This window comes from Equus przewalskii, chromosome 7 (assembly GCF_037783145.1).
Source record: "Equus przewalskii isolate Varuska chromosome 7, EquPr2, whole genome shotgun sequence".
Classification (NCBI taxonomy): Eukaryota; Metazoa; Chordata; class Mammalia; order Perissodactyla; family Equidae; genus Equus; species Equus przewalskii.
In genome coordinates, this window is record NC_091837.1 from 1,115,746 (window position 1) to 1,128,596 (window position 12,851).

General features: G+C 59.7%; 1 protein-coding gene across 1 annotated transcript in view; it reads left to right on the forward strand.

The window, feature by feature from the left end:
- Nucleotides 1-11,998, forward strand: part of LOC103566501 (LINE-1 retrotransposable element ORF2 protein) — a 37,282-nt gene extending 25,284 nt beyond the window's left edge. The window contains 13 exon segments of the mRNA XM_070628139.1: nt 181-312; nt 679-789; nt 1,068-1,241; nt 6,823-6,898; nt 8,863-9,051; nt 9,351-9,458; nt 9,551-9,650; nt 9,726-9,864; nt 10,255-10,339; nt 10,503-10,607; nt 10,787-10,902; nt 10,985-11,058; nt 11,272-11,998. Of these exon segments, the coding sequence (XP_070484240.1) occupies nt 181-312; nt 679-789; nt 1,068-1,241; nt 6,823-6,898; nt 8,863-9,051; nt 9,351-9,458; nt 9,551-9,650; nt 9,726-9,864; nt 10,255-10,339; nt 10,503-10,607; nt 10,787-10,902; nt 10,985-11,058; nt 11,272-11,386 (1,524 nt within the window). The 3' untranslated portion in view covers nt 11,387-11,998.
- The last annotated feature ends 853 nt before the right edge of the window (nt 11,999-12,851 follow it).

Below are 12,851 nucleotides of genomic sequence, written 5' to 3' on the forward strand. Positions count from 1 at the left end.
GAAGGGCAGGTGTGTCAGGAGGAGGTGCTCAGTCTTATAAAGGGCAGTCACTGCCAGCCTCAATAATAAAGTACATTTGAGCAAAAACCTGAAGGAGGTGTGGAGCGTGTGGCATCTGAGGCAAGCAAGTGGGGCTGAAGATGGGCACGGGCTGACCCTCAGCTCTGCCCCCACCTGCAGGTTGCCGATGTGGAACTCTGCTGTAAAGCCCTGCAGTTCCATGTGGATTACAGACCTCTGCTCATCAACCACCTGCGGCTTATGCTGGCGCCCCGGCTGGACCACACCCGGACTGTCGGCTTCTTTTCAAAAGTGAGTCAGCCAGAACCCAGGGACCAGAGAAGGGTATGTTGGGCCAAGGTCATCTGAATAGTAGTAGTTTAATAAACCGTATTTGAAATTGATCCCCAGCCAATTTAAAGATTAAACATATCGAACTACTTAGTTTTCAGTACAGTTTTGCATTCCGGCCAGAATGTCCATGGTGAAATTGATGTCTGCTGAGTAACCCGAGCAGCCCTTTGTGTGTGAGTGCGTGTGGGGCCTGTCAGTTCTAGGTGTCTGGAAGGAGACCTGGAGCTGAGCTTTACGCACTGGCCTGTCAGGGCATCAAGGGCCCCCAGCCCAGTGATCCCGTGACGACTTGTCTGAGTGCCCTGACCGTTCTCCCGACGTCAGGCGGGCCAGCTGCCTCTGGTGAAGCCTTACCTGTGGTCAGTTCAGGGCCACAACAACAAGAGTGTGAATGAGGCGCTCAACCACCTGCTGATGGAAGAGGAGGATTATCAGGTGAGTGTGCGGAAAGGGGCCCCGTCAGAGGGCGGCAGGTGCCCAGGGACCTGCACAGCTGGCCTTGGGCGCTCAGGATCTGGAGAGCCCCTCTCTGCACTGGCCGGTGTGTTCTCAGCAGGCTGCCCTGGCACAAGAGGGAGTGTGGGCCCCACGGGGCAGCATCAGTAAATGGGCAGGGGCCTTTCTGAATCCGTGGTGCAGAAACCACCACTGAGTAATTTCTGGGTGCCTGCTGTCTGTGTCCCCTCACCCATGGAAAGGCTGTGTTCTCCTAGAACCCTAGGAGAGCGTCTGTCAATGCTTATGACAACTTTGACAACATCGCCCTGGCACAGCGGTTGGAGAATCACCAGCTGATCGAGTTCAGGCACATTGTTGCTTATCTGTACAAGGGCAGCAGCTGGTGGGCCCAGAGCGTGGCGCTCTGCAAGAAAGACCATCTCTACAAGGTCAGTCTCGCCATGCCCTACCCACCCATGTGTGCCTCCTGATGCTTTGCGGGGTGGGGAAAATCATAGCCCCTACCAGGAGACCTTCATGGCAGGAGAGGGAGGGTGAAGTTAAGAAGGGAGCGTTTGGGGGCCGGCCCGGTGGCGCAGCGGTTAAGTTCGCACGTTCCGCTTCGGCAGCCCGGGGTTGGCTGGTTTGGATCCCGGGTGAGGACATGGCACTGCTTGGCAAGCCGTGCTGTGGTAGGCGTCCCACATATAAAGTAGATGTTAGATGGGCACAGATGTTAGCTCAGGGCCAGTCTTCCTCAGCAAAAAGAGGAGGATTGGCAGCAGATGTTAGCTCAGGGTTGATCTTCCTCAAAAAAAAAAAGGGAGCTTTTTTAGAACATGGAGTTAGAGTTGGGAGCAACGTAGAGAATTATTTTCTGTCGTTAACATAGAGCCTTTTAAAAAATTATTTCAATCAAAAGACTTGCTCTCACGGAGTTGATTCTTTTCTTGGCAGTTATTCGTGAGTTTCTCTCTCCATAAACAGTGTGGCAGTGTTCACGGGGCACTTGCTTTACTTTCTGTCGAGATCTGGGGAATAAAAACACCTAAGTTAAAATCATGTTCAAAGTATTTGTTTCTGCCATTGAGCAGTGGCTCAGAGCCATGCTTGGGTCCACATCCCGTTCTGGGCAGCTGCTGGTCAGAGTAGGCTGCCTGAGAGATCCCAGGCCCTGAGGCTTCACTGTCGCTCTGCCTGGCCCTGGCATCTCCCGACTGGGGTAGAGTGCATTTCACAAGAGGGCCCTTGTAATATGCTGCACTGCCAAGCTGATTTCCAAGGGTTCCGCCAGGAGCCCTCGGGAACCCCTCTGAAGGCCATGAGGTTGACCTAAGGGGTTTACTCCCAGAGCTGTCCTTGGCATTCCTGAGCACCTTCCCAGGACATACACAACTGCCACCCACTACCCAGCATAGGCGCCTCCCTCTCGGTGCATTTAGGCTGAGGCCAGAGACCACTAGATATCAGGGGCATGTCAAGCCTCACCCAAAGTTGTTACCTCCAGTTTGGGACTATTACATGACATGTCCTTGCCCTCAGTGAGAGTGTTTGTGGTCCTTCCTGGGGTGCTGACAGGGCCCTTGGAGAGGGAGCTGAGAGGAAATGCCACAGAAGCTCTGAGACTACATGTCAGGGTGCCCAGGTACTGGCCCTGGGAGGTGGCCTCGGGGCTCAGGCACACTGGAGGGAAGCTGCCCCTGGGTGGCGGGTCACAGCCACACTTTCCTGCCGTGGGACATAGCCGGGTGTTGAATGCATGGGCTCCTCGCCACTCAGGCAGTGAGGGAGTGAGCACTTGGTGCTGCAAGTACTGACAGAGGGGCATCCATCCTCTTCCAGCCAGCGATCCCACCCAGAGTGATGGCACCAGGAAGAGAATCTGGAAGGATAAAGCCACAGGCAGAAAGTGGTTGGCATACTTTCCAGTGCAGTGGTTCTCAGCCAGGGTGACTCTGACCCCCAGGGGACATTTGGTTGTCACAGCTGGGGGTGCAGTGCTACATCTAGTAAGTAGAGGCCAGAGTGGCACTAAAGAGCCCACAATGCATGGGTCCCCAACTGACCCCCAACACACACACGTGTCAGCAGTGCTCTGGCAGGTGGGCTGCCCTGGGTGGAAGTCCCAGGTGAATGGGTGGTCACAGCACGCCACCAGAAGTGTACTTTCCCCATTGCGGAAGTGGGGTGTAAAAGCACCATGGGCAGTCAGCCATCAGGGGTGACCACCTTGCGTTGTACACACTTTGCTCAAGAGGATGGCTGAGCAGAAGGGGCTGGGACTGTGTGCAGAAGGCTGGGGCTGCTGAGGAACAGATCAGGCAGGGTGTGAGGGAGCGTGTTAGGACGCGGTCGGGTGAGGACTAGCTGGCCCACACACAGGGACAATTAGGGATTTTGATAGAGTTTTTTATGTCTGGAAGAAAAGGCAAATTGCTATTTCCTGAGCACTAACCTGTCCGTCGTGGCTGCTTCATGTTGAGTCTGGAAGAATAGCACTGACTCTTGGCCCAAACACAGCAGTCTGGCCTTCATAGCAGGCACTGCTGGTGCTGTTACCATCCCCATTCAGCACCCACCCCCTGAGCAGCCCCACACATGCCCTCTGCATGCCGTTCTGGCTTTGAGGCCAGAGTCCCTGTCTCCCAGGACAGGGCACCTACACCCGTGTGTGTTCAGCAGATGAGACCATGCTCAGTGCCTTCCACAGCCTTCCTGGAGGTGGTACTTCATCCTACCAGAAGGCGGCCAAGACACAGGGACTCCTCTGCGGGCAAGGGCCTCCATAGCTCAAAAAGTACCTCAGGTGGCAGGAGGCAAGGTGGGCCCGAGCTGTGCGTCTGCGCCTTGGTTGTGGGACGCCATGGAGCATGCTGCCAAGTCCCAGGATGCTGAGCTGGCCGAGAAGTTGCTGCAGTGGTTCCTGGAGGAGGGCAAGCGGGAGTGCTTCGCGGCCTCTCTCTTCGCCTGTTACAACCTGCTCCCCCCAGATGTGGTGCTAGAGTTGGCCTGGAGACACAACCTCCTGGACCTGGCCGTGCCCTGCTTCATCCAGGTGATGAGGGAGTACCTTAGCAAAGTAAGTACCGGCTCTGCTGTAGCTCCCTGGCCGCCATGTGGCACGGCTGTGACTGTGGCCCCTGTCTGCAGAGTCCCTGTGGTGGCCCATTGGGGGCCACCCAGATTGCCCAACCAGCCCCAGCTGCCTTCAGGAGTGGCCTCTTGCCTTCACACTTGAGTGGTTTTCTGCCAAGTGTTTACCTCTTCTAGAAAATCACCATGTGGGCACTGGGTAGAACTAAGCACTTCCCGTTGCAGCAGCTCTCCTGCACACTGCCAGAGGGCTTCATGGGGTGAGAGCAGTGGGGGGCCAGCTGGCAGAGCCTGCAGCACACAACCGTGGGCTCCATGTGGGCCATCCACCTCAGATCTCGCCGCCGGAGGAGTTGGGGGTGCAGCTGTTGGCGAACCTGTTGTGGTAGACCCCTTTTGCTGAGCACTTAGTAGGAATATTAACACTTAATCCTGTAACACCTTGACAGGTAGATGGTCATCCCCTCTACAACTGCAGACGCTGGGGTTCCAGTCCCAAGCTGACAGGTGAAGAGGGGCTCAGACCCACATCTCCCTGGCCCAGAGGCCATACTCGTGTCTCAGCACATCGCTTCTGCCACTCCATATGTCACTTGGCATCCCTAATATCCCACTCTGCCTTTCTTTGCAAGCAGATGAGTTGTTTAACCGGGTGGTAGTGTCTGATTTCAAAACTCTTCCTATGTGTCATAGCCCTAGGCATTCTTGTCTCTAGTCACCGTCCAGAGACTCTTGTCTTCTGGTCTGGTTTGTTTCTAACACAGAAAAAGCTGTCTCTCAGCAGCACCTGCTTGCCCATCCAGCCATACACCTCACCTTCCAGCCAGATGGGAGGCTTGACAATGCCGAGAAGCCACCAGCCTGAGGCTTCTTTCAGTGTGAGACCGAAGGGAGTGACTTCCCAGGGTTAATGTGGGGGTTAGGGAAGAAACAGGAAGGGGGGAAAGTTCTCGTGCAGCCAGCTTTGGCCTACAGGGGCTTGCTCTGCCTGCTGTCTGCAGAGCTTCCTGGGAGCTGCCCAGCTCCTGGTGAGGGCCGTCCCAGGGGCCATTCAAGGCCCTCGGCCTGCTGCAGCAGGAGGCACCACTGCAGTGCAGTCTGGTCCCATGTGTACAGCACTTCTGAGCGGGTGGCCTACTGAGACTCACCAGGGGCAGGGGAGGAGCAGCCCTGGCCATGTGGACTGCCAGGGGACATGGGCTAGTTGGATTTATAAGGGGCCGTGGCTCTTCAGCCCCAGCGAACAGCAGCTCCCTCCTATAGGTGCCTGTGCTATATGGAGCTTGTCTGCGAGAACTGCTCTACCCATGATGGGCTGCTTTTCCCATCCCTAAGGTGTCTGAACCTGGGAGCAGTCTGTCTGTTCTGAGCCCCTGCATAAAGAGGGATGAATGTGGCTTGAATCTCTTCCTGGAGTGGAGGCCCATGGTTTAGCATAAGAGGAACTTGGGCCCACTCGGACCTTCATTGCTGAAGGGGTTGGACTCCCAGGGGGCCTTCGAGGACTTGGGGGAGCACTTTTCCTCTCTGTGGCAGATGATAGAGGTCATCCTGGCAGCCATGTCACCTTGGTCAGCACTTTGGCCACACAGCTAAACCAGGATGGTACAGTGTGCTTGAGCTCCAGCTGCCTTCCTGCTGGAAGGACCCTGCCCCTAGCCCCAGATACTTCCCCGAGGCCTGGAAGGCAGGGGCTGCCACAGCACCTGCCCTCGATGCTGCCACATGTGCCTCTGCCAGCACTGGACCAGGTGCCTGTCATGGTGGGAAGAGGAGAGGGCTTACGAGGGGTTTCTGTGGCAGTGGTGGGGTGTGGGCTGGTTCTCAGCCTTGGGTTAGGGCCCAGAAGACAGAACACATTGCTGTGTCACAGAGGCAGAGGGGACCAGACAAGAAAGCCACAGCCCCTTCCTGACAGGAGAACTTGGTTCCAGACCTCTTGACTCATCTGGAAAGCTTGAGGGTCGTCCCTCTGAGAACCCTCCCACCCCAGGGCTCTCCCAGTGGAGGGTGCAAGCCCAGCTCAGCCCTCAGCCCTGGGCGTCGGCCAGCTGAAGGCAGAGAGGACAGGTTGCGAGTCCACCACGGCTGTCCTCCTCCTTCCTCACCTCAACCCGGGTCCTGTGGAGGGAGGAAGAGGGGAGTGCACAGGGCCAGTGGCAGGGCTCTCTGCTGGGGTTCTGGCGCCTGGCCTCTTCTCTCCCAGACCTGAGTACACAGGGGACACGTAATTGTTTCTTATTTCTTACCCTGATGCTTGTTTGGGGGGGGTCACAGATGTACGGTTGCTGTAGCCCCTGCCAGCACCATGGGTGCTATCTGCCCTGCAGCCCCCATGGCACAGTCTCACTCTGTTCCCTCCCTGTCCCTGTGTCTGCACCAGCCTATGGGCACTCCAGGGGGCAGCGCCCAGTGAAGGCCTTGAGGAAGGTCAAGGAGCAGCTTGTCCTCAGATGGTTGTCATGGCCCCTGCCTCTCAGGTGGCACATCCACACTGCCCGGTCGAGGGTCTTAGGTGTCAGGTGACAGGTCTCCTTAGGAGTTGGCAGCCTAGATTGGCTGGAAGCAGGAAGTGCTGTGTTGTCCTGGCAGTGTCCCTGTGTCCAGAGGAGGACTCAGCCCTGTGATCAATGCCACATTCAAAGCCTGTGGTTCCTGGCCCCTGCTCCTGGCAGCCAGGAGCCCACTTGGAAAGCACTGGGCTAAGACAGCAGCTGGGGTTCACCAGGGCGTTCCATCTCTGTCTGGTTAGAGGCTTCATCTTCTCGTGGAGTGAGGTGGTGTTCGCTGCCGGTGCAGCATCTGCCCCATGTGCCCGTTCTCAGCTCTAACCCTCCTGGAGGCTGGGTGCTTGCCTTCCGGCCCCACGTTCACCTCCAGGCCCAGACTTCCCTTGTCCTGCCAGGTAGGTGGTCACGTTTTCTTGCCTCTTTGCAGGTGGACAGACTGGATGCCTTAGAGAGTCTACACAAGCAAGAGGAGCGTGTGGTGGAGCCCTCCCTTCTCCTGTTTGGTAGGTAGCACCCCATAGCCCATAGTCCCCTGTCACCTAGGAAGGGGAGGGGAGGAGGGCGATTCACACCATCCTTCCCTGGCTGGGCTTCAGATGGCAGGGGGCGGGGGTATGGACAGGGCAAGGGCTGGAAAGACCATGATGGCTGCCTAATGTGGAGAAGGTCAGTGATCCAGGAATGTTAGAAAGGGACAGCCACTGTCCTCCCTACTCTGAGGGCACTTGCCTTCTGGGGCCAGGGGGGTGCTCCTGCCTGTTTCTTGTGCCTGGCAACTGCCCAGCTTCAAGCTGCTGCTGTGTGTGATCCTGGCCCCCAGGCAGCAAGGCTGTTGTTAGCTTGCACTTCAGAGCCTGCCCGGATGGCATGGCCATTGAGCAGACAGCTCGGTTGTTGCCCACTGCACAGAGAGGCTCTTGGGTCCTGGAGTGCATCGTGGGACTAACACAAGCCTAAGGGTGTGGTGTGAGCACACAGCACGTCTCCTGGTCTCAAGGCTCCTACCGTGTCCTCCTTTGGGATCATTATGCCCACTTACCATTAATGTCAGTCTAAAATTTTTTTAGATTTTGATGGGCATGAGTGAGACCCAGCCAGTTGAGCTAAGTGTCCCATTTGGGGACTAGCCTACCCTCTAGCCTATCTAGCCATTGTGGCTGGCCCCATAACAGCAGCTCCCACAGCCCTTTCCTCCAGGCACCTTCTATCAGGTGCCTCAGCCTCTGGGTGGTCAGGGCCGGTCTGTCACCCTGCTCCTTGGGCCCCTGGCCACCCAGGGGCAGAAGCCCTGCTCACCCTCAGCTTCTCCCTGTGCAGGCCAGCAGCTGATGCTGACTGCAGGCCCTGCTGCAGGCCCAGGCCCAACTCGCTTCCCCTGTGGATATGCTTTCGCTCCCGCCTTCACCCAGCCTCTGGTGTACGGCTTCAGCGTGTCCTGTGTGCTCAGTAGCAACACCCCCTCTACCCAGTTCACCAAGGACCGCATCACCCCAGAAGCACAGAGGACCCCGAGGGGAGGCGGGGACACCTGGACTTTCTTTATTTTGGCTGGGGCCCGTTGATGGCAGCCTCCCAGCCGTTCTGGAGCCTGGCGAGGCCAGCATAGTCACTGACTGCCCGAGAAGACCAGCTCCAGCCCCCGGCCCAGGGAGGTCAACTTCTGCCTCCAGGCCCTCTGGCTGGAGCCAGGCGTTCCTAGGGAGTTCCAGTCCGCACGGATTCCCTGGCGCTTGGCGGGAGGGGCACCCTCTCTTCATTCGGCACTGGCAGAGCTGCCCCCTCCAGGCCGCTTTGCAGACACAACTGAACGTATAACCTGGCTCTGAGCCTTCTGCCGATTGTGAATATTAAAGTTGGTTTATCAAGGCAAAGCGTCCCTGCTTGGTGCTGGTTGGGTAGGAGAGGACAAAAGATTGCTGAGACCTCTGTGGGGGTGGGGGACCTGCGTGTGCCCTGGAAGGCAGTCCGGGGGATACAGCCGGGCTGTATTAGGGCCTTTTCCCGACCGTGTGCACTGCACGGAACTCTCACTCCCGTAGGGGGAGTGGTATCCGCACAGCCTTCAAACAGCAAGCATGGGGTGAGGCCCACATGTTTCGGGGAGGGTCTGCCCCTCTCCTCCACCCCCGATCTCCGGCGGTCCTGTCGCTCCTGGCGCAGACCCCAAGATCCGCTCCTTCCCACGCCGCACTCTGCTCTATGCCCCAGCGGGTTTTACACACTGCACCTTGACCCCCCGGTCCAGGCCGAGTGGCAGCGCCGCCTCCCAAGGACCGTGCCTCCGCCCCCACCACGCACGGTTTTCCGGACACCCGGGCTCGGGCATTGGTTGGGTCGTCGTCTCCGCCTCGGCGCGCCCCGCCCCGGCCTCAGTTTCCCGGGCTGCAAGGGGCGGGCTGGGGGCGGGGCCCGGCTCGGACCACGCGGGGCGGAGCTCGGGAGCTGACGCGGCCGCCCCGCCCCCCAGACCATAACCCGCCGCCGCCGCCGCTGCTGCCCCCGCGGACCGAGCGCCCAAAGCAGGAGGCTCGGACCCGAGGCCGACGTCGGGCGTCTGCCTGCTCGCCCGCCATGGCCGCGCCGCGCGCTCTGGCGGCCGCCGCGCCGGCGCCCGGGAAGGCCAAGCTCACGCACCCGGGGAAGGCGATCCTGGCAGGTGGGCTCCGCCGCGGCGCGGACCCCCGGCCCGCCGCCCTTCCGGATGGGCCCGGGACGCCGAGGCCCCGCCCCACTTCCGGATCGGGCGGGGGGCGCGGCCGTGGCCCCCAGCGGCGTGCCGGGCTCGGCCCGTGTGTCGCCCCTCCGCGCCTCGCCAGGACCACGGGAGCGGGGCGTGGGGCGCCGGCCAGGCCTCCCCGCGCGCAGAGGCCGGGGCGGGGGAGGGGCCTGGGCAGCGGGCGGGGCGGGGGCGACCGGCCGCGAGGCGCTCTCAGGGCCGGGTCCCGCTCCCCGCAGGCGGCCTGGCGGGCGGCATCGAGATTTGCATCACCTTCCCCACCGAGTACGTGAAGACGCAGCTGCAGCTGGACGAGCGCTCGCATCCCCCGCGCTACCGGGGCATCGGTGAGGAGGGGCGACCCCGGAGGGCCGTTCGCGCGGGTAGCTGCGGGGGCGGACCCCGAGTGCGCGGGGTCGCTGACCGCCCCCTCCTCCAGGGGACTGCGTGCGGCAGACTGTCCGTAGCCACGGCGTCCTGGGCCTGTACCGAGGCCTCAGCTCCCTGCTCTACGGCTCCATCCCCAAGGCGGCAGTCAGGTGAGGGGCTCGGGTGGCAGGGGGAAGGAGCCCCGGGCGGCTGCACCCTCTCACCCCGCTGCCCCCCGCCTCCAGATTCGGGACGTTCGAGTTCCTCAGCAACCACATGCGAGACGCCCAGGGACGGCTGGACAGCACACGCGGGCTGCTGTGCGGCTTGGGCGCTGGCGTGGCGGAGGCCGTGGTGGTCGTGTGTCCCATGGAGACCATCAAGGTAGGGAGGGTCTCGGCAGGAGGGAGCACGGTGTGCAGGGGGCTCTCAGGAAGAGCCTCTTGTGGAGGCTGCATTCTGTGTTGAAGGCAACGAGAAAGCATTAAGGTTTTTTAAAACTTGTAAACAGAAAACATAAGATAACAGGGGTTTGCTGTCTAAGCTGTGGGAAGCACCAGCAAACGTAACTGCAGAGATTCCTTAGTAAGGCAGGCTCTCTTGTCTCCAGGGGTGTCGTGTTCCATGGCAGCCTTGGGTGGCCCTGTTTCCAGGGGGAAGAGCTGCACCTCCAACCCTGGCCTGACCTTGGTGGACTCTGGGCCTGCTAGCCGCGTGGCCAGGTGTGTCCTCCCATGGTGCCCTGGGCCAGCACCTTGTTTTCTTCTCTCTCAGGTGAAGTTCATCCACGACCAGACCTCCTCCAACCCCAAGTACAGAGGGTTCTTCCATGGTGTCAGAGAGATTGTGCGGGAACAAGGTGAGCCACCCGGCCTTCTTCAGGTGGGGTCCAGGGTCTCAGCCAGGCTGGAAGGAACCTGCACTTCCCCTTCCTTCCTTGGCCCTCCTGCCTGTGGTTCTCCCTGATCCCCAGCTGGGACCTGGGAGGCACCAGTGTGACCCCCATGCCTGCCTGTCCCCAGGGCTAAAGGGGACATACCAGGGCCTCACAGCCACCGTCCTGAAGCAGGGATCCAACCAAGCCATCCGCTTCTTTGTCATGACCTCTCTGCGCAACTGGTACCGAGGTGTGTTTGTGGCCCTAAGACATTTGGGGCCAGGCTCCTCCTCTTCAGGTCTCCTCACCAGGGCCCCACCCCTGGGGCCCCCACCTTCACAGGCCCTGGTCCATGTGCCACCCCAAGCCTGAGAGCCATCCTCTTTACTCTCCCATCCTTTTTTGACCACAACCCCCACCCCCATCCAGGGGACAACCCCAACAAACCCATGAATCCGCTCATCACTGGGGTGTTCGGAGCTATCGCAGGTGCAGCGAGTGTATTTGGGAACACTCCTCTGGATGTGATCAAGACCCGGATGCAGGTGGGAGTGGGGTTAGGAAGCGGGAGGGGAGCTTGAGACAGGGGCTGGGTGCTGAGCCCTGTGGCGTGCTCATGTCCTACAGGGCCTGGAGGCACACAAATACCGGAACACGTGGGACTGCGGCTTGCAGATCCTAAGGAACGAGGGGCTCAAGGCGTGAGTAGGGGAGGGGTAAAGCTGTTGTCCCCACCCAGGCCCTCCCTGGTCTTCTTTCTGGACCTCACTCCAAACCCCCTGCCAGCCCCAGGCCATCCCATAGAGAATCCTTACATTTAGGTCCCTGTTCTTGCTTCTCCAATGCTTGGACCCTACCCCGCTTTCTAGAGGCACTGCCCTTCACCTGCCTTCTCACATCCTATCTCTCCCCAGATTTTACAAGGGTACTGTCCCACGCCTGGGCCGGGTCTGCCTAGACGTGGCCATTGTGTTCATCATCTACGACGAGGTGGTAAAGCTGCTAAACAAAGTGTGGAAGACGGACTGAGCTCTGAGGGTCTGCGTGGGGGCCGTCCCCAGGTGCCTCCAGACAAGCCCCCACTGTCCTCTTCTCACGATTCCAGTGCAGTCGTGCCAAAAGGCCCCCTTCCCCTGACCCTCGCACTTCGTGGCCTGGGTCTGGCCCCTGTGGCCATTAAGTCCACCTGTCCCATAGTGCTGTGTGTCTCCTGTGGCCTGTGTGACACTGTTGTGTCCATGAATCCGGCTGAGGCTGGGTGATCCTCTGGCCTGTGAATCTGTGCCCACTTGTCCATGTGCTTATTCACGAGCCATGTGCTTGTGTTTCGTGTTCCATGTCACATGACCCTATGACCCACTTCCCGGGGTGCCTGTGTGGCCTGGGTCCACGGCCCTGTAGCCATGGCCCAGTCCCAGCCCGGTGCCTTCCACCCTGGGCAGCAGGGGCATCTGCCCCAGCCTACCACAGCTGCCTCCGGGCCTCAGCCTGGCCTCACCGCATTCCAGGGGCTGCGTGCCCCCTGCTTCTCCTGCCACTGGCCTTAACTGGTCCTCGGGCCCTCCCTCTGCCCAGGATAGGGTGGCACCTGCCGCTCTCAGGACCACCCTCCCAAGGCAGAATAAACTGGATCCTATCACAGTCTCTTGTCCCTGTGTGCACCCATCTGTGGGTGGGCAGTGATGGTCGTGCCTCTGTATAGGGCAGGCCCACCTCTCACCTGAGAACACTGGCAGGGGGACAGGGAAACTGGGCAGCAGGCTGGTAAGAGAGCCAGCTCTGGCCATAGTGTCAGCCGCCTGAGGGGCCTGGCATCAGGCCATGAGACATCTGGGCTCCCTGCAGGCCTTGCTCCTTGTAGGCCAGATCCTATATGGTCAGCTGGAAGGCATGTCCTCAGGGTCAGCTGGAGGCAGCACTGAGTTGAGGGAGAGCTGGTGGTTGGATCTGGGAGACACTGCTCCCAGGCTCTTGTCTGTCCCTCAACTTGGGGCCCAGCCTATGTCCTCATACCTCGGTTTCTCTGTGAAATGGTCTGCTTGTGGGGAAATGCTGTGGGGCATCCAGTTTCTGGTCCTGAGACTTTCTACTTAGGCTGATCATATGTCCCTTCCTTACTCCACTAGGCTGGGGGACAGTTGCCCTGGGGCAGGAGGGGGTAGAGTTGCCTGACCAGGACCCTGGAGGCTTCTCACCTCACAGCCCTGAGCCTTGGAGGAAGGTATCTGTCTTGCTGGATTTCCCTCCCCCTAGGACCAGGCACAGGGAGCGAAACAGAGCATGGAGGCCACAGAGCCCTCAACTGGAGGGTCCTTGTAGCTTGGGGCCCCTTCTCCCCTCCAGATAAGGAGCTGGGAACCACAACGCATGAGCCAAGTGGACACATGAACCCGTGTCCTTGGCTGTGCAGGGGCAGAAGGCACCTTCCTGTCCAAGTGATTCCAAGGGTGAGAGTCATGCAAGGGTTTGGCTCAGACTGGGAAGTGACTTGCCA